The sequence below is a fragment of the Antrostomus carolinensis genome, unplaced genomic scaffold (genome assembly GCF_000700745.2).
Source record: "Antrostomus carolinensis isolate BGI_N321 unplaced genomic scaffold, ASM70074v2 scaffold11285, whole genome shotgun sequence".
Taxonomy (NCBI): Eukaryota; Metazoa; Chordata; class Aves; order Caprimulgiformes; family Caprimulgidae; genus Antrostomus; species Antrostomus carolinensis.
Window position 1 is genome coordinate 19972 of NW_010314273.1, and position 27368 is coordinate 47339.

General features: G+C 37.1%; 1 protein-coding gene across 1 annotated transcript in view; it reads right to left on the reverse strand.

The window, feature by feature from the left end:
* Nucleotides 1-27368, reverse strand: part of LOC104524646 (PH-interacting protein) — a gene marked incomplete at its 3' end in the record, with an annotated part of 64291 nt that overhangs the window by 19495 nt on the left and 17428 nt on the right. The window contains exons 4-11 of the mRNA XM_010167590.1: nt 26027-26248; nt 25340-25440; nt 18449-18519; nt 17587-17687; nt 17449-17489; nt 16477-16575; nt 14409-14562; nt 13228-13362 (exon numbers count right to left, since the gene is read on the reverse strand). Of these exons, the coding sequence (XP_010165892.1) occupies nt 13228-13362; nt 14409-14562; nt 16477-16575; nt 17449-17489; nt 17587-17687; nt 18449-18519; nt 25340-25440; nt 26027-26248 (924 nt within the window). The remainder of the gene's footprint in view (nt 1-13227; nt 13363-14408; nt 14563-16476; nt 16576-17448; nt 17490-17586; nt 17688-18448; nt 18520-25339; nt 25441-26026; nt 26249-27368) is intronic.

The window sequence follows — 27368 nt, forward strand, 5'->3', positions numbered from 1 at the left end:
TCCCTTTTAGATCAAAGATGCAAGAACTATACAAAGACCATAACCCAAAGAACATAAACTGTGTATTCTGGCTGGAACCTTTCCCTGCTGAATGAAAGGATACCAGTGGTGAAGAGAAGAGACTGCTCACAAGATCAGAAAAAGCACTGGTCAATTAAGAGCTGTCCCAACAAGGGTTGCCAAGAGTGAACATGTAAAGATATTGCTGGTAGCAAAGCAAGCAGCAAGGATTCTTCATCCACAACCAGTGATGCTATACAATAAGGACTAAGTTAAAAACACATTTAGTCTTAACCCCAAGAACGAAGCTATTTGCCTGCACTTTCACTAGCAAGGAAACAGATGCACACTGGTATGTCAGGAAGGGAGGAATGTTGATCAAGTTTAGTCTCAAACCCAAGAACTAAGCTATTTGCCTGCATTTTCACTATCAGATGAACACTGGTATGTCAGGAAGGGAGGAATGTTGATGAAATAAGAGGATGAAAAAGGGAAGTTATTCTTTTCCTCTCAGTTTTGAAGAGATCTTACTGTTTTCCTCCAAACCAGGGAGAAGAGAGTTGGAAAACTACTACACAAAGTGACATGTCTTAGATCCATGAAAATAATTTGTTGTAAGAAAACAGAGTAGTACCACCTACAGGGAGAGAGAGAGCGCTCAATAGTAAGCTGATCAAGTATGAAAGAAAGTATCCAGATAGTATTAAAGACTTGAAACCTAGTTTTTAAGAAAAAGTTACAACCACAGGAGGAAAAAAAAAAAAAAAAAGGGGAAAAAATGCCAAGTAAAATGAAAATTACCCAAGAGCAGGGAGTACCAGACAAACTCAGCAGACCTTCTTCTGTAATATAACTGATTTTTTTATACCAAGAAAATGTAACTCATTCACCCTAGCTAGATTTTATTGCCATGATATGGCACTGAAAACTTAGTTCAAATGGAACAGATTGTGATTAGGAGGACAAATGCAGAGTAGGTAAACTTGCTAAGGAAAGCATAAGTTATTGGTTTTGGAAAGACATACAGAGCTATAACTGTTATCAGTGAAGTTCCTCAAGCCAGGCCTTTCTATTAGTGACTACAGGAAAAAATAAGAACCCGTTGATTAAATGAACATTAGGAAATAATCCACTGAGAACAGATTTGGGACACAGCACAACTGATATCAACCGAAGCAATTAAAAGCCAACAGGACAAAATGCAATAGGCTATGAATTTAGTAAGATTATTAGAAATAACTTACTAACACACTTACTGCCAGAAACAAAATAGTGGAAGTCAGTCTACACACAATAACACTATGCATTTCTATCACGCCTTCCAACACAAGTCATCAGCACTGTTTAAAAAGTCAGTGAACCAAGCTGCCACCAGCCTGAGGGAGAGAACATTTTCTCCTGTCCTTCACATTAAGAGACTGGGGCAGTTAGCAGGAAACACAGGGAGGAAGGTCACTGTATATTCATCACATGAATGTATCACATATAATGCAATAACAAAAAGGAAACTGTAATCCTAACATATGCTAGAAGTACCTTTAGAAGAGAAAGTGAAAGAGCACACATGCTAGACAAGCAGACAATGATAAGAACAAACTCTTTCAAAGCAATACACATAATTTTTCCTTCCCATGTTCAAGATACGTAAATTTTAATTGGAACAGCTACAGAGAAATGTTTCCACTCATCATGATAATGGAAAACCTACGAGCTCAGCTTCTTCACGTGGACACTAAGGAAAGGGGACTGTTTTGTAGGCATGTACAAAAAGACTTTTAGCAGGAAAAGAACTACTCTACTTAAATGCACAGGAACAAACAAAAACTAGTTACAAAGCTATTTTCAAACTTGAAAACTGAAATTTAGATTCTAACGATCACACCAATGGTATGTTAGAACAACTTTCTAAAACTAGCAAATAAGCAAAGTTAACCAATTGTTATTAAAACAAAGAATCTCTTTCATAAGTGATGAAACTAAATCATAGCTGCTTGAGTCAAATCAGCAGCTGATCAAATCAGTCTCCAAGTATTTTGAAGTTCCTTTGCAGGTTTATCATCTCCTTTACTTTAAGGACAAATTTTGGATCACAGCATGGTAAGCCAAAAAATAGCTACAGACTTCCTGCAAAGTTAGGAAGAAGTTGCTGCAGATTTGGAGCAGTGGAAAAGAACACTTAATTTTTATTAAGCCAGTTTAAAAAAAAATAAATAAAATCAAAATCAACAGGTCTTCTACACTGTTTCCAGAACAGTAACAAAGGATCAAATAGAAGGAAGAAAACAGAAGTAATTAAATTAAGAGTAAAATATTTTCTAAAAATATTTCTATCTTCCTACCATCCAAGTCAGTTATACATTGAGGAATACTGTGTTGGTCTTCAAAGACAAACATATCAATGAAAAGATCTGACAGATCACCCACCCTATAGATGCCTCAAGTTATATAAAGGTTATATGAAGAGTATTTGCAGCTCCTTCTTCTTCTTCTTTTTTTTTAAAAAAAGGGGTTTTTTTTATATAAACATCCTGCAAACTCAATAGTGGGTTCTATCTGGTCTACTAGAACATTATGCTGGCATTGCTCTTCAGGATGCGCTCTTACATGTTATTGAAAGGTGGAACATCTCCAAAATTTCAAAAGCATTTCAGTAGCACTACAAACTGACTGATTAAAAAAATAACACAACTATAATCTTATTCTAAATCATTCTGTATTTCAGATGACTACAAAACCTGATCTAAAACTATAATCCCAGCAAAACTGGAAGTTTCTTCAGAATTTATGAAGGTCACAATGTAAGATTTCAACTCTCTAGTTAACACTGGAGGTCACAATACATTGTCCATATGAGCAAGCAGTGTGCCTTTTCAGACATTAGTCCAAAAAATCACCTCATGTGGCAGAAAATCCATGTACAGAGCATTCTGCTGAGCTGTCCTAGATGGGATCTGACCTTCCATGTTGTTCTGACAGGGACTTCAATTGTTTGGTATGCCATTTAGGCTAAAACTAATCAAGTAGCTGTCAACAAAGATCTACGTAGGCCATGCAGGTTTACTGATTAACAAAAAGGAAATAATGTTGGAACTGATATGATAATGCTGCTCGGGTTTCAGATTCTTAAGCTGCACTGAAAGTAGAAGTAGCATTAGAAAGTAAGGAATCGCATCCCACAGATCAGTGAAAGCTCACACCTCAGAAGATGGAGAGGAAAAGCATTAAGATCCACAGACATAAGGAGGCTTAACACAGGAACTGCCTGTAATGAAGTGTCCACTGAAAGTTAAAAATAAATGACAGTCAACAACCAGTTCTGTGAAGGAGCTGGAGCACACAGAAATACTTGATTGCAACTTAGTAGCCTCTGCTTGATTGACACTTTGCAGGAAGAAACCCTTTTCACCTCAATCAGTTGATGCCATAATACTGACAGTAAACTCTAAGCAAAACAAGGATTACACTACTAAAACATTCAAACAGTCATCAACAGGGGATGTGTGTGTCCAAATTCACAAAAACTAGACATCATCACCATTATGAAATACCTTACTACTAACACCTCCATGGGGTTTCCCAATTTTTCTCCCTGACTTATATAAAAGTATAAGACATGTGGGAAGAGGGCAAAGAGACTGGGGGAGAGGGGAGAAGAACAATGAACACATCACTACATCCAGATTGTCTGATTCTTCAACCGTAGTGCAGACTTTCCATTAACTTCAAGTAGGGTCAGAATTACACAGTCTAAAATTTCCATTGTAGAAATCAGGAAAATTCTTATGGGCTGCTTGACCTTGGCTTTCTTATGGTCAAGTTTTGTATATGAAAATTTCAGTCACTGCTTCTGCTAATAGCTTCAAATAAATCTACAATATAGCCAAAGCTCACAAAGCTAAGAAAGTGTTTCCATTAAATAACTTCAATAGATATATTAAGTGTCAGAAAGTTGGGAAAAACGTATAAGCTTGAAAAAGGACCATGTAATGCAACTACCATACATCCTATAACAGTAATTAAGGACCCACTTGGAAAGAAGCAAGGAACCAGGAATAGTACCAGACAACTTTACATTAATTACACAACCAGCTAGTTACAGACTCGGGGACAAAAACCTCAGACATTAGCTTCAGCAATCTTGTCCTTATTTCTTAATGTCTATCTGGCAGAAACATTCAACCTCAACATCAGCATGTGGGGGTTTTTTGTGGGTTTTTTTGGTTGTTGTTGGTTTTTGCGTGGGTTTTGTTGTTGTTGATTTTTTAAAATATAAAACATTTATCTGCGTTAACAGTTTTACACAGATTAACTAGAATCTGGCTATGAAAAGGAATATATTCACCATGTAACTGTAAAGCAAAACTAGTATGAATGTATCCACTTGCTTCAAGCTTTCTCACTGGATGTGTGACACTACACATTTTCAACTTCAAAAACAAGCTTAATGTTTTAAATAAAACTACTGCTCTGTTCTAATACATAATACTATATTTTCTGACTTTGTGCCAGCATTTCTAAGAAGCATAGCCTGTTTCATTAAGACACCATTTGAAACAGCAGCAGCACTTTAGAGCTATATAACTATAATCATCATGTAACCAGAAAAGGGTGGCCTGACAAGGTAGGTTAGCATCTGCTTGCTGATTCTACTACTCCGTTTGTTTTCAAAGGCAATCAAATGAAATAAAGGAATTTCATTTATCACCTTCAAAACAAGGATATCAAATCAATTGTTTCCTCAGCCCAAGGTTTCTTAAGAAAGAAGTAACCCAAAAAAGTAAACTAAGGACCAAAAAGAATCACCCTTTTTTATCATTTATTTATTTAACTATAGCACAGTTTTTAAGAGCTTGGGTCTGAACTTTAAAACTGGTCAGGAAATCAAGGCATTTAATAAGTTTTTAAGTATTCACAAACAAATTCTATTCTTCTGATCATATGAAAGTGTTACATCACTGCATAAAAAGTTAGAACATCGTCTAATGCAAGCTACTGCAGCAGAGTATTAAGTAAATAAGGTTTTAATGAGCAGTCCTGCATCATCACAAGATCCTTTCAACACACCTTTTCTTCTATCTAGTGGTAACTGTTAGAAATGTGGTCATGCTGTAATCCTCTAAGCATCAAAAGCAGATACTGGAGTCTTATCTTCTCAAGTATAGAGACAGAGATCTTTTAGTGAAGTAAAACTTTTGTTCTTCACAACTATTACTTCAGGAATACCCAGACAAAACCACTATGGCTTTTCAAAAATGTCTATCAAGCTTTACTTACATGATTGTCTCACTTCATGTACCTGACATGCATACATAGAGATTAAAAAGGATATTTAAAATTAATCAGTAATTAATTTTAAAGTAACGATATATAGCCCTTTCTCTAAAAATTAAGTAACACTGAGAAAGTCATTATGCATGCTTGCTTGAAAACTACATAAACAAGTTTTGGTATTTTTTCCCCCTTTTCAGAATACTTTCTCTTTACTTTGTGGCTGAAGAAATACATTACATTGGTCTGAAGTTTTGCTAAGAAATCCTGACCAGCTTTCTCAAGTACAGCTCTGCATTTCTGTATTTCAGATAACAAGCACTGTCCTATCAAACTTGAGATGTCATTAAGAGAAGCAAACCCAAACTTCTAGTCAACTTTGTAAGACAGTGTAAGACATTCAATACTGTGCAAAAGAAGTCAGAAGCCAAACAATTTTATAGCTGAAAAGTTTGCAGCTTTATTAATGTTTTTACCCTGCTGTGAGGCTACAAGCTTTTTGTGTTTGTTTGGTTTTGGGGTGTGGGTTGGTTTTTCTTTTTTCCCCTCTTTCAAAGACTTTCCTAACTCTAACCAAGAACATAAGCAAAAGATCAGCCTGCTGTCCACTGCTAAAGTAGCTTATGCCTGTTTGTACTGTATGTTCAGCAACAGTTTATATTTAAGAACTCTGAAAAGTTTTTCAGTACCAAAAACTTCAGAGTTGCTGTTCCCCATTAATGTACCTGTTAAGGGCAACAATTACATTTAAATTCTGTGTGGCAATATAATGCAAATTCAAAATAGCTTTACCTTGCTGAAAGGATCTACAACTATTTACATAAGGCTCCAGTAAAATGCCCTTTAATCTCTGAACTCCAAGAATGAAAAGTTTTGTTCCCATTTTTTTTAGCTGTCACAAATTTTCTTCAGAAGAAAAAAAGAACAAAAAAGGAAATATAACTCTGGTTATCCAGTTACATCCAGACTTTATTCTAAATCTCAAATAATTTGTTTCTGGGCTGACAATTTTAAATTAGAGTTGGACAAAATGACTTATTACTAAATGGATATTAAAATTGCAACTGCAAAAACTTTAACTTGTTAGAAAACACACTTTTGAATTCAGCTGCTCACATGGCACCTGTTTTAATGTATGGTTTTTAATGCAGATGAAAGAAACCATGCTCAACACACTAGCAAAATCTCTGAATAAGCTATTTAACATTTTGTGAAATAAACACAAAAGTGCTTAATTCCTTACTTTGTTCAAAAAATGTTCATATTTAAGGTGTGAGTTTCATCATCTGTTGCTAATTAATAAGCATATTGGAAAGAACACAGGCAACTCGCAAGCTTCCTAGTTTTGGATACAATGCCTATTTACATAAAATGTAAGCATTTTACTTCAAAGTGTGGGTCTATTCATCATGAGCTTCCAACAGAAAAGTGCAAACAGTTAGGATTCTGGTACAGACACCTTGATGAAAATATGCTCCAGTTAACAAAAACCCCCAACCAACCAACCAAAAAAAACCAACCCACAGTTTTTTTTCTAGGACACCTAAAAACCTGTAAGAAGCCTCAATCAATCAATCAATCAAGCCTCAGCAAATACAGCTACCAAAGACACTGTTATCCTTCTAGGTCTCAATGAAAAAGCACATCAGCCTCAAGATCAGAGTTTTTCAAAAATAGCCAAGAAATGCAACTGTACCCTCTATCTTCTTCAACACTGATGCAACAGGGAGGTCAGCCTACCCGTTAGGCTTTGCAATTTTAAAGGTGGAGTTTTTTTGTTTGGTTTTTGTGTGAGTTTTTTTGTTTGGGGTTTTTTGATTGTTTGTTTTGCTTTTTCTTCCTGATGGTTTCCATAAAAGTGGACAGAGGGCATAATAAAGACAAAGAGCAATTCAAGCAGTAACAATTACACTGCTGTAAGAAATCATCCACTATTCTTGAAGTACGAATCTGGTTTCCAGGGCAAGCAACATTTACTCAGTGACACAGAGATACAATGGCATTTCTGGGAGAGATTAAAGCTTTTATTCCAGAAATATAGCAGTTAGTTGTCATTTCAAAGGAAGCTGGAGGTGGGAGAGGGAGAGAACAGGTTTGGCGAGGAATTTTTTTTCCTTCCTCCTTCTCAAAAAGAATCAGAAGGTTGCTTCAAATCACTAGTTTACAGAGTTTGAGTTGTAACACATTTCTGAAACATACTCATGGTACTTTATATGCCCTAATGAAATGTGCTTTGGCATTTAGGAGAAGATTCATCATAAAAATTCTCAACAGCTGGAGATATACAGTGTGACCTTTAAGTGTCAAAGGCTAAGGTGGCTTAGCCTTCCAGCAAGTCAGATAAAGTCACAAAGGTAGAAGGATCTGTGAATTTAATATAAAATAATAAAAACATTCTTTATTCTTTTTATATCAGTATTTCAAAGCATTGTTCAGAGTACAACAAAAGGACTAAGGCCACCTTTGTGCTGAGTTCAAAGTGGGTTCCAGAAAAACCACCCACTCAGAGGTGTTGCAAAGAGCACCCTAACACATTGCCGTGCTCAGAAAGACTGTCTTAGCGCTAAGGTAATGTAACAAGAACCAGTCCAAATGAACTCTTCACAGCCACTAAGAGGAACACATTAAGATTACAAGTAGGCAAAACAGGCATTCAGGCACACAGGAGGCCCCTGAGGCACAAAAATCCCTTCAGACATAAGAAAGTCTATTATGGGCCACAGCAGAGCCTGACTTCTTAAAGATGCAACTCACAAGAGTCAATCCAGTAAAACAGAAGAGCAACACCTAGTCATGAAAGATCTTTTGGCTGTTGGTTTTGTTTGGGGATTTTTTTTGAAATCTGCACACCAGGAGAACCATTTTTTATTTGAAGATATCAGTATTCCTACTTGATTTATTTCTACATCACACAAGGATTTCTTAAATGCTGTAGGGCTAGTCTTTTATCAACTAATACTCAAGCTTCCCAGTGCAATAATTGCAATGCCTGCTTAAAAAAACCACACCATAAATCTGCTGAGTCAGGTATCAGATTCAGGCAAAACAATTACATTCAAAGACACAGTACAAAACCCCAATATTCTACAGTGACAATGAGTGTAGAAATGCCCACTCTCTCCCCTAGTCTCTCATTCTTGCTACTGTAGCAGTTTTCATACCTGCAATGGTATAATTTTTAAGTAACTGCAGTCATCATATGCTTCTGCAACTGTTCATAGGGCTATGCTGTAAACCAAATAATAATAATAATAAAAAAACCCACAACACAAAAAAACCCCCAAACAACAACAAAAAAATCAACCAAAAAGAACAGAGCTACAGGCTTGTACATGTCCTGAAATCTTTTAGGAAACTTTTTTTAATATTCTTCTACAGGGCAGCCTACTCACAGGACAAAAACTGTCAGCTTTACCACAGGAGAAACCTATGCTCTAAGGCTCCAGACAGAATGCCTTTTGCAAGCAGTCTGAATCAACACAGTCCAGTCCTGAGAGGTACTGCTTAAAGGAAAGCCTGCTTACAGGAAAATACAAAAGCCCAAAAAAACAGAAATTAAGGGTAACACCACATACCTATCTGGGGTCAAGCTCTAGGAACACCAGTACTGATAAAGCACACACAGTCCAAATTGCAACACCAACAAAAACCCAATCACCAAGCCAAACAAAAACCTGTGCATCCACCCAACATTACTAGGCATCTCCTTTGTGATCTGGAAGATTCCTAAGTCCCTGTAGTTTTCTTTTTCCCTCATACATACTCAGAATTGAGAAACTTCTGCTTAAAGCCTAAAACAGGAACTACAACCCTCAGGTTAAGCTGCAGCACACACCATCTGAGTGCCAACCCTGGCGTTCCTAATAAACCAACAGTGGCAGGTCTGTGAGAACACCTGAAAGAAAACAGATCCTACAACAACAGAATGGTGTACAGCTTTTCTTTATGACCTCACAGAGCACCAACCCTGCAAGTTCAAGAGTTTGCCTGAAGCTTCAAGCCTAAGGCCATTTCTGCCACTTCCTACTTTATCTAGAACATGATTTCCATACCCAAGAAAACAAGCCTAGGAGTGCCTAAACCCACAGGCTACAGATTCACGGCTCTCCATAGTGGCACAACTGTTGGGAAAAAGTCCTGTCTAGACTTGTACGGCTGAGAAGCCCTCCTGGGTTAAGTGGCAGATGTTGAACTGAACACCTTGCCACTAAAGAGAGAACAGAGTCTAGGTCTTCCATGTCCCAGCTCAACAGCTTAACATTAGTTAAGGCAATCCCAAAAGATGAGTGCCACCTGCTCCTGCACCCTACTTTTAGGAGAGCAGGAACCTCTCTCAGCTCTTGGAAAGGTGCCTTACCACACAAGGGATCCAGATGCTTCACTGCAGCTTTGAGTAAGATATTTCTGAAATGCACTTTCTATGTAATTATCACACAGTGGCTCTCGCTAGAGCACCCACCATTCAGTGTTTTGTTGCTTTGTTTTTTTTTTTTTCCCATGGATCAAACGCTAAGACACCTAAATTTCATATAATGCTCAGTAAACTGAGTATTTGGTAGGATACTGCATTCCACTTTGGAGACTAAGGACCTTGGTCCCCAATAACTTAGGTGCCACAACAGTCAAGTCTTTTAGTGAATCTAGGCCCTGGCTAATGAACCACAATTAAAACATTTACAAGGGTTTGTGTTGTCCTTCTGTAGCAAAACCACTATTTTTGTGAAATATATAAGCTCTGAAACAGTTGGCTGCAGCAAACACTTAAGGTTTATTACCCTGGTTTCTTCCAAAGCCTGCAAAATGCATATTTGTACCTGAGAAACAGAGCATGTGAAACTGCCCTAATATTACAACACCAAAGCCGTGACCTCATTGATTCCTTGGAAAAATGAATGACAAAAAATACACCGAGAACACATTTTTCATTAGCAGCCATATTAAGTCAGGACTAGCAGGGATATTACACAGGCCACAAAACAACAAGTACCTGTATTTGTCCATGCAGTTTAAAACCATCCCAGGACTTATTTGCTGTATCTCAAAGCCACCTGAAAAGCTTTAACCCTCTCACACTCTTCATACTTCTACAGCAAATTTCACTCTCTGGGGTAACAAATACACTCCCTGAGTCCAGCTGACTCAAGCCACTGAATTAAATCAGTTCTGAATGCCCATGAACTCCAACACCAGGTTATGTGATATTTACAGAACTAGATCAAATTAAGTGAAGACTACAGGTGAAAATGTGGAATATATAAAGTACATACATACTTACTGAGAGTAAACCCATGTGTGTAAACAGTCACTTAGGGGACTGAGTTTACTATTAATTACAAAGACCCAAATCTGGCAACCAGACCAAAGATGCTTCAAATTAACTGTGACTGCACCAATTTATTTAACAGCAGATCTTAAGTTTAAAAACCTGAGACAGAACAGTCTTTAGGACCACCAGAGTCTCCTAGCAGCACCTATCTGTAACCAGCAAGGCACAAATAAACTTTGATTCCCCCATTTAAGCTAAATACAAAACAAAAAGTGTATTTGGTTACTACAGCCTCACAATTTCACATTCACTGACTGGATAAAAGGAATTAAAGTTTCAAACTGATTGACACTGATTGCATCCCTGGGATTTTTATTTTTTTTTATGCTGACAGTGAAGGAATTCAGGGGTGGGACAGGGAGGAGAACAACTTAAAAATACCCTACTCTACTTTAGGGATTTGCCACAAGACCTTAGATGTACCAAGTAATCCATCCAGGACTGGAATACCTGACTGAACTATCATTAAGCTAACAGTTGTCTACGATTTTGCTATTTCAACCAACATCCTCAAGGTTTGCAATTTTTTTTAAGGAGCTTTTGTTATGAAAAAGTCATCCAGTGCTAGTTCTGGTACCACAGACACTATTTTGTCTGGCAATAAGAGGTTCTTGAATGGTAAAGCAGCTCTCATGTCATTCAACTTTCAGGTTTGGTTCCTCCAGATGATGTTCCCTGTCTGATCCAAAAGAATCCAATCTGTAAAAATTTCCCATCCCCTGAATACAAATACTCTTTTTTCAGAAGTATGAGATGACATATTGAGTAAGTCAATGAAGGTCACAGTGGTTATCAGAATAATTTACTAGTGGCTAATCTAATGATCCCATCTTATATGCCAGTTAGTAAACTGTGAGAAGACTGGCAGCTCTGTACATGCTCACAACTTCCCTTAGTAAACCAGAGCACGTAACATTTGCAGCTCTGCAGAGGTGACTATGCAATCAAGTCTCATGATCTAGAAGCATCTCCCCCCACAATCATCTAAGAAAACCTTTAACTTCCATCCATGTCTTTTGAAGCATCAGACCTGAAAGAACGGCTAGTGAAATATTTGGGGACTGTAGAGAGATGCCTCTCTCGCATTCCTGGCTCATATGACTTATCAACTGGTTTGAGACAAACCAATTGCCAGATTTACAATCCCCCTCACCTCACACCGCAGGGAGACTTTCACATTCATTTCTAGCGTGAAGCACAGATTACTAGCTGCTGACTGAGATCTTCTCATTGTCTACGCATTTCTCTGACTTCAAAGACCTTAAAGTGTATGTGATTTTTACCCTTTTTAGGTGTTTGTGTTGCACTGCAGCCTTGAAATAAGTATTTCAGTCTTTCAGGGGTTGCCTAACGTAACAGGCATCTGTAATTTAGATTCCAATACCTCTTAAATGAACTTGTCTTATGAAGAGCAGATAAGCTCAGCCTCTTCTGACCTTAAACTCCTTGAAAGCTATCGCACATCCATTGTAAGCAGTAGTGAAAAGGCAACCTAACCATGCAATGAGAATGTGCACTTCAACTGGTAACAGTGAATAGCACTGAGTAACTAAGATCTGTAGCCACAGCTCCAAGATGATTCTCTCAGACCCTTCCTAAGTTCAGGTACAGAAATCAGTGCAGAGGGAACAACACTGAACCTAGGTCAGTGCTGAATGAGTCTAGGCTGCTCGCTCTCTCGTTAAGCTTGGTAGAATTGCGTCAGAGACTTTATGAACTGTACTGTACGCTGCACATCTCAAAAATCTTTCTTTAGGTTCAGAGTGACCTTCCTGGTTTTACTTCATTTCTAAATGCCACCCCCCCCTTCTTTTTTTTTTTTTTTTGTGAGTACACCTCTGGCATGTCTTTTCCTCAGATGATCTTCTTTATGCTAGTCTCCAAGACTGTCATTCCACTATGGCTGAAGGCTGGATGAAGCCCATTTGCCTACTCTCAGCACTCTCAATGATTCTTTATATTCTACAAAGACTTTTGTAATTTTCTCCAGAAGACAAAGTCTGAATTGCACAACACATCATTACCTTTTTGAGGAAAAAGATATGTACAAAGACCCACTTAGTATCAAGAAACAGATGGAAATACCTGTTGCATCCATCTTCCAGAAGAATTAGCTTAGTGCAGAACATACCAAATCTGAAACCTGCACATGGAAGCCCTCTACACAGAAAGGCTGACAATATTCAGTCCAATGGGCCAAAGGCAGCATACAACATTGTATGAGATCAGGTGACTCCTGAAGAGCTTTAGCCAGATGAAGAATTAGTAATGCAAAAATAAACCAAGTTCCACCTTGGTTCCCCAGGCAGGAAACAGAGCACTAAAGGAGGGTCTCTGTCACCCTGTCTCTTACACATGATCTCTGACAATGTAAACAAACACTTCAATTTCATGTGGATGAAGCATATAGAAAGATGACACTATGAAATACAGACAAAGAAACAACTTCTTACATTTTATAGATTTAATCTTTACCCCACTAAACTGAATAGGAATTTCTCTTGACTTCACTGGATGCAAGATCTTGCCCTATACACAAATGCATGCTTCAAGATGGCCTATATAAGAATGTACTAAAAGTAAAAAGTTTAGAAAGGTTGCTTTGGTATATCTTCATAAAGCACAGTAATTACCATGTTGAAGTAAGACCGGATTTTGACCCCTCTTGCCAAATCCCAAACTATGACATTTCCATCATGTCCAGCAGAGAAGAGAACTCTTGGATCAAACGGATGAGGTTCAAGTACAAACACTTCATCTTCATGTCCCTGAAATTAAAGATACAGCAAGACGAACAAGCGGATTGTCTCAAATACTTACCCAGGAATTCAATACAGTAACACTAGCAACTGCAACATTAATCAACTTTTTTGTAGCAGTGTATTATACTCTTCTTTTTCCAGTTGCAATTTTAGCTTCCTAAGAAGTACGCCAAGTATGTCACCTTTGTAACAAGCATGTCCCAGTACTTTCACTAAGCCCCCTCCCTGGAAGTGTTTAAGGCCAGGCTGGATGAGGCTTTGAGCAACCTGGTCTAGTGAAAGGTGTCCCTGCTGATGGCAGGGGGGTTGGAACTAGATGATCTTTAAGGTCCCTTCCAATCCTAACCATTATATGATTCTATGATTTTAAAAGATTAGAGTCCACAGGATTCTGTATTTTTGGTCTTAATGCTCTGCAGATTTCAAATTGTTTAGGCAGTGTAGCATTTAGAAATTTAATTTAGATCCATAAATAATCAAATATATAACTAGAAGTTAGAGAACAACATTTCCAAAATTAATACTAAATTTTTAAAGCTTTGCATGAAATATTTCCATTTCTAGTGGAGCATCTAGTTACCTAGAGTTACCCATTTTCTCAGTTTAAGAAAAAGCATCAGACATTAGTAAAAATACTGTTTGATTTATTCTAGCTAGAAGACTTTTTTTTTTTATTCATGGAATGATTAGGTTGCAGAAGTGTCTGTTTAAACAGGGCAAACCTATCCACTAATGGTATTTCAAAACATTTGTCATATTAAATAAAGTTAAAAAGAAACAACTGTTTCCTTCTCTCCTTCAAGATAGCACTTCAGGGGAAAAAAAAAGTCTGAAATTAGTTTCAGACATCTTGAACGGCCATGGTTATTTGCTACTTTAAAGCTTTATTTTCTAATAAGCATCTGACAGACATCTCTATTACACTTCAATTACCTGAAAATATTTGTTAAGGTAGTTTTCAGACAGGAAAAAAAAATGCATAAGGAAGAATTTTGATGATGTACACATAAATTTTGCATTCAGGATTGATAAATCAAGATGGAACACCTTACCATGAGAATATGAATGAGTTGGCCAGTGAAAGAATTCCAAACTTTCAGAGTCATGTTATTTACTGCAGTTATAACAGAGTTGTCATGGCGGTCCCATGCCACCATGGTCACTTTCAGCTTTGTGATTTTATCTTCAACGCCTTGTAAACTTTGTCTAAAACAAAAGAGCAAAAAGTTTCAAAGCAATCAGTTTGTCAAAACATTTTTATGTCCCTCAGAAGTGAAAATAGTTCTGTATTTTGCTTTACTATTAAGAATAGAAGCATTACTTCTTCAAGAAACTAGAGAAAATAAAGATGTTTTCCATTATGTAGCACATACAACCACAAAATAACTGTAGATTAAATTAAACAATGATTATAGGGTCCTCTTAACATCTTAAAGAATATGTTGATCTGTTTTTCCAGAAAATGCCCTCTGATACATGACCTAAATGAGTTAAATTCTCAGGCAATATTCAGTATTACACCACCACCCTCACATCACTTTACTATCAGAATAATGGTGCTTAACTTTGCATGTATTTTATTTTTATCTCTATGAAAACTAAACACTAGCCATTTTTAATATAATCTATCAGAATATTCCAAAATTACATTTTTGTCAGTGTGGTTTAAATTCTCTAGCACATTAATTTCTGGGAAAACACCAACCAAATGCAACAATAGCATGTTACCACCAAGTAGGCAGACAAAATATACAATCTTCCATATAGTAAGCACTACAATACGTTACACAATAGTATATATTGTACAACTCAATAATAGAAAATGTAATTATAGCCAGATTCTTTTCTAGATTCAATGCAGAACCCAGGAGGTTTTAAAAAAAACTCTTTCCTTTCAGTGCAGCAATTTAATTTTCTTTGATAAAATTGTACTTGTGCAGAAAAGATCAAATTTGGAACTGCACTTATCCCTCTAGTCGAAAGGACAAAACAGAACTCAGCTAAAGGTACTTCACCGAAATGAGCAGTTCAGTTTCTCAAAGAAGTTCAGCACTTGTGACCACAATGAACAAGAATCCATTCCTATTTTTTCCCCAGGGTCAGTTAAAACTTAAGAATTTTTACATGCTGCATTTTCAAGAGAGAGTAACTCGGTCTGTTCTCAAAGTACCAGTGTTTTATATATATATATTCTTGTCTAGCAGTTTTATATTAATGTTTTATTGCATCTGCCATAACTGGCAAGATACTCTCTGATCTAAACATCTAACTAAATTATAGCTTATTTAGTCTTCTCTCCCATCCCTGTCTTAGTCTTTCAGACATCTTTCTACAGGATTACTCCTGAAAACAATTTATTTTTTTTTCCTATTAGATATCACCCTTCAAACCACTCAACATCATCAGTAAGGGGGAAAAGGTTTACCCCTTAAACTCATTACAGATCTTTCTCATGTCTGTCAGTTGGAAAGCCACTCCTCCATGCCAAAACAAAAAGGTGCAAGCCACAACTCCTACAAAGACATTCTGCATCTTCAAGAGGCTTGCAGATGCAGAAAAGAGGCTTTTGTTGCTTGTTCTAGCATACAGAAGTTTCCCATACTTGCAAAGCCTCGTAAATTCTCAGGCTGTTATAACAAATGAGAATCCATTACAGAGGAAGTGATTTATTTGCTCAGGCATGTGGTATGAAAGAACTCAATACTGCTTTTCTGGGCACACAGATTCCACAGTATCTTTAAGTATTACTAAAATGCAAGCAGTCTCAGTAACAGATCTGACCTAGTTTTCTTGCTCCAGAAAGAAACACCTATGTAGAAAGCCATAACCTTTAATGGGTTTTGAGCATCTTTTATTCTTTTAATTTAATCAAAATACTAGTGGAGCTATTATCAGGACAAGCTAGTTTCCACACCTGAATATGTAGTCAAATATTTGTTTTCCTTGGACTTCAAGAGCTAGACAAGCATATTGTGCTTTTAAGCAATAATAATTTAAGAAGACCTTCCCCCACTCTCTCTTTTTTCCTCTCTTTTTTTTTTTTAATTTTAAATAAGTCGGCAAATTATATCAACAGCCTTCAAGTACCTATCTGATAGCAGAACATTTTACATCACTTACCCTGCTGGGCGAGTAGCCATATCTAACAAAATGCTCTTCCATTCCCTTCGTTTAAATTGCCAGATTCGTGCTGTTCCATCGCGGCTTCCACTCACAAATCTAACAAAAGGGTAATAAAGTTACTCAGAGATCAAAGGCAGATCTGTACAGAAAAGACACTTGAAAATTGAAGTTCCAGAATTTAGAATTCAAAAAAGGAAGCTGTAAGTAAGGAGAGCCCTGCAAGCAGAAGTACAGCCATGAATTAAAACAAACAAAACCTACTCCCAATAAGCTATTACTGTCTGTTAAGTATTATGATACTTATTTGAGTGTTTCCCACCTTGAGTTATCCCCCTTATGTTTTTCTTCCCCCTTTTCAGGGTGCAGGGGTAGAAGGAGGAGAAAGAGGTGGGTGGAGCACAATGAAGCTCAGTTTACAACTATTTGTATCATAATAAAAGTGTACATTAGAACATTAATTAAATGAAGGGTCAGAAACTTCATAATAAACTAAACTTTTTTTTAGCATCCTTCACATCCAATATCCAGAACTTAACATAAAACATTAAAAAACACTGGAGTAACTAAACAAGATATTGATACACCTAGCTCGATAGTTTTCCTGTATCCAGCAGTCACTTAATTGAAAAAAGGTTTAAATATTTAAATATATCTAAAAACACATGTATTTTGTATGTGAATATATACACACATCCATTTCCGAAGAAGAAAGTTCAAATATTTTTATGGTCCTTAATTTTGGCAAATCCAAAATTCTTCAATCATTCATTACAATGAAAACAACTGTAAAACTGAATAATGAGTATGATTAAAACAAAAAAGAGAGAAACCAGTAATTATAGATTATTTTACTGGATGAACCTCAAAACATAAAGTCGTCTTTTTTTAATATATATTTCCAGAAACTGATATTTACAAATGTCCACAAGGTCAAAAAAGTAGCTCTGAATAAATAAATTCTGTGCTTACCTGCTACTGCTATTAGAAAACTGAATGCTGTCAACTTTGTCCTATATAAAAAAGGGAAAAAAAAATCAAATATGATTCCAAATTTATACAAATTACTATTTTAATCATATACATATGTAATTTTAATAAATTATTTACAGTATGAAACTCCAACTCTGATATCTTCTCTGGCTGACCTGATCCAAAGAAATAAACCCTAATGATGTGATCTGTACTCCCAGTGGCCAAAAACATTCCACCTGAGAAAAACAAACAGATAAGTTTTAAGAAAAAAGGGCAACCTAATGTTATTACAGTATTTTCAAATTGCTGTAACATTAAACACTTAAATATATTCCCTTAAATTTATAGCTGTATCTCATTTCACCTATGCATGTAACTGACCTTTAAGTAAAAACAATATTTAGAAACTCAGAAGTTTAACTGGAGTTGCATTACCTCACATTTGCTACCAGATAAATATGCATCTGCAGATATATCTGAAAGATAACTACAGTAATTTGTTTGCAACTAAGCCCTTAGAAGTCTCAATCTTAACAAAATTTGAATGGAACTAGAGCTCCAGTACGCTTTCAGAAGAGAAGTTTCTGTCATTTTGGTATTTTATCCAATTATTTATATTGCATTTTTCAATTGACAACTCTGGAATCAATGAAATTGAGACTGTGAGAATCTGGTAACCAACACCTTCGTGTCCCAATTTCTATAAATTCCATCTCAGATAAAGCTGACTCTCAGGATCACTCTGAGAAAAAGAGTGATGATACATTCCATTTTAAAATACTTGCAGTCACAAGAGACTTATTTTGAACTTTAACTGTTTTCAAGAATTTCTATATCACTAAGAGTTAATGCATAGATTCAACATTATTTTATCTCAATTCCATCTTATTAACAAGAATTGTGCTACAGTAACTTTATTATACTTCTTTTTACTCTCCAAATGACTTCTTATATTGATACAAGGGAGAAAAAAGGGAGGGCAGGGGGAAGTCTTTACCAGCACTGAAAGAAGAACAGATCATTTGGACTCCAGGTCGAGGGCGTTCTGTGAACTTTGTTGGCCTTGGACTACAAATAAAGAAACAGTTAAATAATTTCCTAATAGAGATTCAAAAAAATAAGTCAGTATCTTAGAAATAAAGCACAGAAGGACAAAATTACATATGAAGGAACAGACGGTTGCCCATCTATAAACAATGCAGTGTGACTATGCTTCATGCTCTGATCTTTAGGAAACAGACATCCAGATGGACTAAGTAATCCATGTATCAAGGAGAACTGTATCCCAACTTAAATCCCATTCCCCTCTCCTCTCTAACACTGTGGTACAAAACACTCTCCTTAAGTCACTGACAAAGCAGAACAGAAGACACTAGAGCCAGCTTCCCATCATGTTCAGTTTTCAGCCACTGGGTATACTGGAACTCTGATTTTCTCCTGCAGCACACGGCTTCTTTTACAAGAGAGAAACAGAGGTTGGTGCTCTTTATAGAAAAGGATATAAAAGAAATTAAAATAAATTCAGAGTTTTTCACAGTATTGGATTATAAGAGTTACTTCAGAGAACATATACTCTTTGTGGGCTAGTTTCACATAGTGCCCAAAGAATGACAGGACAATGGTTACAAGTTTGTAAGGAATTCTACTTTATGGCCTCTGCTTCCTTTTAGGCGTTTCAGAATCTGATGTGCAAGCAGAACTAAAGCTTCAATGGATTTAGCACTTTAAGAGTGCATAAAGGCAAAACAAATTAGATCTAGTTCTTCAGTTCTGCTCTTGCACTGCAGCAACCTCAAATAAGTAGGTGGTCTTGCATAGTATTCCATCTGCAATCCTCACTCGAAGAATAAACTTACTAGAGAACAGCAGCATTACACCCACGAGTGTCATAACTAAAGATTTGTTTTAACATTAAAAAATGCATATTCATAACTTATCCAAAATTTTCTCTTTTAAAAGCAAAATGGTCCATATAATTCATTTCAGCTGAAGGTAGCTACATAGGAGATCTTTCTCCACTAATCAGCTACTGCTATCTCAAAGAAAGCAGAAGCATTAAATCTTAGTGGTGCCTAGGCATAAAACAAAGTAATAAACACCAGGAATACCAGTTAAGAAATCTTCCTCCAAATTGTCCATTCAGCATAGCCTGTTTCTGTGAACTTTCCTCTAGGAGTTTTAAGGTATCTCCCTGCAGACTCGTGGCGAGGAAACTTCACAACAAGATACACCAAACAAGACAAAGATCCATTCTACAAAAGAGCTGAAACCCTTTTTAACTGAGATACTAACATAAAAAAGAACTATCAGATGATTCAATATGCAGCTTACATAATTTGGAGCAAGTGTAAATAGATAAATAGGCTGCTGTTTTCTTCCACTGTGGTTTGTGAACTCTGCCTTTGGAGTTAGGATGGCTGCAAAATAGAGCAAGTATGCACTTATGTTCTAGTCTGGATAACCAAGTTAAATTCTCCAACTTTTGTCTCTCTATTGTGTGTTATTTTACACTAGAGCAGACTATGGTCTTTGCAAAATGAGCTGGACAATCAGTACTTTTGGGAAGCAAGGGAAGTGGAAAAAGCATAATTTCTTACACCCATACAGAAAGCAAGCTAATTGTTTTGCTTTACAAACATTCTCAATCCAGTTATTAAGTTGCTGGACAGCACTAAGATACCTTCAGAAACATTTCAAAGAGAGGTCCAGAAAAGCCCTGGTAAACCATTTTCCTCCTGGAAAAGACCTGTATTAAATTCAACAGAGATCCAGAAACGAGACTGGCTGCAGACAAAAAATAACCTGAACTCAGAGCAGCAGACAAAGCAACAATTTGGTCTATGTGCCTCAAGTAAGGGACACACTCATCCATATAAACATCTCAAGTTCATCTCCTTCAAAATGCAGCAATATCACAGGAATGGTTAACTAATTCAAGCCCTGCAGACTACCCTCACTCTGGACATGTAGTGGCTCAAGTAAGACTTCTTCCCAGAAAACAGACATGTGACACAACCTCTCCAAATTAAGTCTTTGTTCACAAGCTAAGAAACAAGGTTCAACATATTTGAATTCTGATGTATGACCAGCCCCTTTAACATAGATTCATAGATTCATAGAATGGTTAGGATTGGAAGGGACCTTAAAGATCATCTAGTTCCAACCCCCCTGCCATCAGCAGGGATGCCTTCTGCTTAAGAAAGCAGACAGAAAGTATCACACCACACTGATGACAATTGAGAAATCAACATCTTGTCCAAAATAGGAACATCAAAATCATCAACCCATGTTTTTCCTAAGTTTTTTTCCAAATTATGGGGGGAAAAATAGAAAATAAGAAAAGCAGTATAGTAAGTCCCTCTGCCCAAACCTGTGAGACAGTTCTGCTGCCTTGCTCATATGGTCTGCTACTAACAGACTAACACTGGAAACTTGTGATCCAAACAGGTGGCAGAAGAATAAAAAGAAAACTCAGCATCTTTCTCAGAGAACATAAATATATGCAAATATTTTGGAATGCAACTAATTTAACTTTGATGCACTGACCAGTTGTAAGAATCCTCCCTTAAACTTGATGTAGATTATTCTTCCATTTCCAATGACCCAAGGCTGATTTTCTCTCTTCTCCCTGTCAACTGATACAGGATCCAATTCTTGTGTTTTCTATCACCATCCAGAATAGTAACAGGAGACTAAATATGGGGAAAGTCTTGATTGTTTAATTTTTAAATTGTTTTCCCATCTTGTCTGGGCCACGTTCCTTGACTCCCTTACCTGCAGCAACAGCCAACCTTACTGTTCCTCTATTTGGAAACCAAATTAATCTGCCTGGGATGTTACTGCTTTTAGGCATATGTGGTTAATCTGGTCAGAAATCTCTTCAGAGAGAGAAGAGAAATACACAAAAGGCTCTGTAATACTGAAGAACATGTTTCCACACTAGTCACAGAAGCAACTGAACAAGGCTGATCATTCTCCTTTGAGCACCCACGAGAACTTTGCAGTCAGCCCTGCCAATGTCTGTATTTCATCCTATGGCACCAAATCTACTGTAATGTATCCTTTTGCAGTTTATCGAAACAGAGCTGTCACCAAGCACCTCCTGTCTGGGCCATACATATGACTTACACACTGAACATGCCTCAATTAACAAGGTTATCAAAAAGTTGGGAGACCAACATGGGAAGGCTCTAATTTCAGAGATACTATTAATACTGCAGCAGAGCTGGTGGAAAAGCTGAATACAAGGACTTTTGCCATCTAAGAGTGAAACAAAATAAACATTTGCAGAGAATAAAAAGATAAAACAAACCAGAAAACAACTGGGATACAGTACTGGATATTAGGAGGCTGGAAGGATATCAAAGTCCCTTTTAATGGCAAATACTACACTGTTCGAGGTAGTGAGTTTTCCAATTCTTCCTGATTTGTTGAGACAAAATAATTGCTCTGTAATATTTTGATCTAATTTTAGAAATGGAAAACAAAGAACAATTTCAAGTTTCCCCATCTCCTGAAAAAGCTGACAGAGAAAGACTGCCTTCAGGGGGCATTGTTCCCAGGAGGGACTAAGTCCAATTTTCAGTTAAAGACAGGGAGTTGGTCCAATAGACATTATCATCCAAGCTGGGTTCCACTGAAACAGTTTAGAGCATAATTAAGAAGAAACTGATTATTTTTGAGAGCACAGTGAACTGTATCCAAACACTGTCTTTCCCCTATTTTGTGAAAAAGTTCAGTGAAGTACTGCTGGCACTGCCAATCATTCTGAAGCTATGATCAACCACATGATCATCATGAGGCTGCCCAACAGCTCATAATCTTAACTCACTGCCAGATGACTCAAGTAGTGCTTAGTATAAAAAGCAGGGGGTGGGGTTTTGTTTTGTTGGTTTTGGTTTGGGTTTTTTTTGAGCAGCTGAAATCTCAAGACTTCACCAGCAGTCCCAATTTAAAATATAGGATGACTTAGTAACACATTTTTATCACTGATAGCAATTTTATTATTGAAGGATAGGCTGCAGTCAAGCTGAGGAGGAGTATGAAATCAAGTTCTGACTTAAGCACACGACAGCACCCTTCACCTGTACTACTCAGATCTTTTGGTCTTGCCTGAAAGCTCCCATTTGTGGTAGGAGATCTTACTTTCTCTGCTAGCTTTCCTCCTTGTTAGAGATACTGAACAGAAGCAAGCCTGTATTTACAAAAGGACAAACTTCCCACCCTATCAGTTTTTCACTCTTCCAGATGACCTATACATCAAGTTTGTTGAAAAATAAACCCACAAAGGGCCTTATGAAAAAAATAAACATGAATCTCTCTTTCCTTCGATTGTCTTATACTGCTGGCACTCGTTTTCCCCCTGCACATTACTGAATGGATGTAGAGGGAACTTGCCACGTTTCCATAATTCTGGAAGTAGATCCAGATCTAAAGGTGCATGGAAGTGCAATCACCTCATTCAAAAACTGTATGACATCCTACACTCATCACTGAGATGCACTGTGCATACAACGCAGCCTCCTTGTGAAAAATTACACTGGACTCTTAGTTTCCCAGTATCACTCAATTATGATTTACTGCAGTAAACACAATCACAGTTACAAAAGTTTACAGTTCAGCAAATCAAGTAATATTTCCTGTAACTAGCAAATTTTCCTGAACTAGTACACTGTTCAATTCAGGAAGAGCTACATTAAGACTTTTCTGGGTGTCCAACCATTTTGATATCCTAAGTGACACACATTTATGTTCCAGTTCCAAAAGACATGCCTGTTTCTTATTTTGATTTTACCTACTTCATTAAGTTTTAGCTTTGATCAAAAAGCATCGTAATTCAAATATATAACACCTCTACTAAGTTCAAACAAAGATCTCTGACCACTATCCTGCCTCCAAAGTAGCCAAAACTGGACGTGTAAGAGCAGAAAAATCGTACAGCAATAACTTTTAATATCTTCATATAATGCATAATAATATCCTGTGGCAAGGAGTTTCACAGCTTAAATATGTGTTTTGTAAAGAGTCACCTCCTTCCAATCTGGAACTGGCTACCTTCTCTTGACACCCTCTAGTACAGTGAGGGCCAGCAAGCAATTACTCATTACATGCCCTCCTCGAGACACTCATGACTGGACACGTCTCATCTTCATGGGCCCATCTTTTCCCACACTGAAGAAACATAGTTTAAAGGGTCCCTCCATCTTCTCAAACACAATGCAGAAAATACTTCCAGAAGAAAGTAAGAATGGTACAAATTCTAGTCTTAAATGTTACTCTGCACTCTGTTATTAAGCAACATGAATCACTGGTGTGACGGGTTACCAGACCACTTCCTTGCTGTGCTATGCGAGACAGGTGAACTAATCCGTTTTCTCTATGCTCCTGCCTGATCTCATCTGCTGCACCTTATACATGAAAGCATTATTCAAAAATCTTTTATTCCTTTAACATGTGCCAAGTGTACCTCACTGAAAAGTTGTATTCTACATTTACATATCACCACGGACAGGAATTACTTGAGAATGCCCTGCCATAACTAATGCCAGCTTTCTCACTCCCCAAGTTTTACCTCAAGACAAATCCCATCCAACTCCATTATTCAAACAGATATCCATAATTTCTAAACATTCACCTTCCAGCTCATCAAGTATAACCCACTTTAGTTTCATAAATTCCCCTATTCTTTAATGACAGAATTTGTTTCAAAATTCAGTTCCATGAAGTGGAACTTTCTTTAGAAAGGGGAGAGAAAAAAAAAAGAAAGAGAAACATGCAGGCTCAAAAGGTTTAAAAATCAGGCAGACTAAGATTTTAGACTTAAGAAATCTTAAGAAAAACAGAACAATGTAGCAGTAACTCCTCCCTTTTGCATATTAAAATAAGCATGCAAGCCATCTCCCCAGTAAGGAGAGTGCTGACTACAGGGTGCAGCAGGCAGCAGAGGTTTAACAGCCTGAGAAGCAGCTTCATCTACATTATCAAAAAAAGAGAGACAAAATGCCCAAAGAACATCAAAATAGTTAAGGTCCAAACAAACAGAGAAGTGACAAACCTACTTACAAGCCCTGCACAACCTTGACGTGGTGCAAGAAAGAGATTATAATGGCAAATACCAAAACTACAAGAAAATGGAACCAAGGTACCAGCAGAATATATCAGTAAGAACACATCCCACCCCCAAAGTTAAATTACTAACGTTTACTAAAACAACTATTTCCAATTTAGAGTTACAGATGTTCTGTGATAAGGGAAAAGAAGGAGCAAAAAGCATTTGAAAGCCATTGAACAAGTTGATTTTTTAAAAACCCTATCTCTATTTAAGTGTCCTGACAACATTTTTAACGTTTTACACTTTGAAGGCAGAAACTTCAGACTCAACTTCACCCACCAGCTGTCTAAGAATGCTGCCTCCTGTCATGCTACAGTAAAGAGCAACTAGGAAAAGGTAACAGAAATAAGGAAAGAATAAACATTAAAAATACCTCCTTTAATTTATCACTAGGACATTACGTTTCCCTAAAAATTTTTGTATTTTCTAGTCTAAATTGCAATCATTTTATCAACATAATTTCCATTTCAATTGGGATTAAGAAATGAGAACAGAACTTGGACATCATATTTAAAAAGTCAGTAGATATTTTTTACTAACTTAACAGATATAGCAAAACTAGGTACATAGTTAATTGCTTCACTCCACTAAATACTGTTAGTTATATTATCAACTTAGTCCTTAAAAGATAAGTGAGCAAGCTACATCAGAAATAGACTGCACCCAACAATTGCACAGTGAACCAGCCAGCGACAAGTTTTTAGTGACTTTTTTCTCCAACATTTGTATAACATTCTTAATTACAAAGAAATAGCAAAAAATAAAATAGCAACTTACTTTATTTTAAGGGTGCCAGCATCCCACAGCCAAAAGCATATTGTTCCATCTGCCCCAGTTGAAGATAAGTATCTCTTTGAGCCACTGCACAGTGGAGAGAACTGCGGGAAGTGAGAGAAAAAAGAAAAAAAAGAAAAGGTGTCCTGTTAATCTGTTCCAGGTGTGCCAACAAAAATTTAGGTTATCAAACCATACCTAAGGTAAAAACCACCCCAATAAATTGCAATGAACACCGAAGTAACACAATGCTTCTCAGTCACTTATTTCAGAACAACCCTTCTGGGTTACCTGCCAAAGCACTTATGTTATCCCTCCCCACAACCCAAGTTGTGCAAGAGCATGCAACTCTAAACAGAAACAAATCAAACTATTCAGCAGTGACTGTGGTTCCTACTCAAGGTATTGCTCAGAATCACAGCCTGCAAAAGGAATGATACTTCAAAACAGCACTGCCCACATGCGTCATGCAACTTTTTTGAACCAGGATTACGTCTGGCATTTTTCAAGGGTCAGGCATTTTGACAATAAACATGTTATTTCACAATGTGTACCATGGAAATTCCTCCTCACTTCACGGCTTAGTTGCCAGGCACACATTTTTATTGCATGGAACATTCTTGGGTGGTTCCTTTTTCAGTAATATGATGCATTTTATTGCTCAGGTGAGTTCACAAAGCAAAAACCTACCTGCAATGATGTTATAGATGCACTGTGGCCCTGCAGAACCGCTAAGGGTGCACACGTTCGAAGGCACCAAACTCTAATCATTTTATCACAGCTTCCAGCAGCTATCATGGTGTTTTCATAGTTCACTGCCATATCAGATATTTCAGCTGCATGCCCCCTCAGGGTAGCCAACAACCTTCCATCATCTGTTGCCCAGATTTTTACAAGGCAATCATCCGATCCCTAGAAGTAAGGTAGAAATAATTTCAGCCATACTGTTAGCTGTTCCGATGTTACAGTCAACCAACAAAATGAACCAAACAACAGAACTAGTGGCATACCTAGATAAAGATTCCTCCCTCTACTTCTAACAGTTTTCTACACTGCATTCAAAACACAACATCAGATAACATTAATTCTCCACAGTATATACAAAGCATGATGCATTTATAATCCAGATCACAAATCCTACAGCAAGTTGGATTTATGCTCTTCAGCAAGGCTGAACAACACAAACTGAAGAAGCTGTTGCAATACAATAAAATGAAAATTTACATTAAACGTGAAAATGAATTATGAATTGGTACTATGTTTATCATTTAGCATTATAGCTACTTATGTTTCTTATCTTACTAGTTTAATCATCATGCTCTACCAGCATGCTAAGTATACTTAGCACAGTAAGAGCCTCTATGAACAGTTATTCTGTTATTAAGTCAAAGTACTATAAATCTGCTTTGATAGTCACACTAACACTGAGATGACCACTCTTTCTCAACAAACTTCAGAGGCTTCATCTACCTATTCATTCTGTGAGGTTGCTGGCCTTCCCACATCACTGTACCAGCTGCTTGCCTGCATACAACAAATTCAAGGCCCTAGCAAAAATTTCAGAACCCAGACCTTCACTCTTCGTTGTATTCCTGCATCTCCTTTAAAGTCTGCGTATCTTTGCACCTCGCTCAACACAATGACATTTGAACATTGCACACAGATGCTGACAAGGATTTGCTGTATATATTTCATTCATTTGCTTAGGTTCAGAAGCAATACAAAGCTGGGTGTTGGGTGTTAGTATCTGGCACACTGACCTGCTACTAGACACACACAGATGCCACAGCAAGTTAAAATGCAACACCATCGTTAGAAAATTTCACCTGGGTTTTTCCTCTTCCATCTATTTACAGTGCCTGTGCACAAGTTTACCTCATATTTATTCATTAAAGAAAGCAGGGCAATACTATCATCCACCTTTTATAAAAAAGGTATCCAAAGTACAGGGACCAACAGTTAAGGGAACTGGAGGTGTTTATCCTGGAGAAAAGGAGGCTGAGGGAAGACCTTATCGCTCTCTACAGCTACC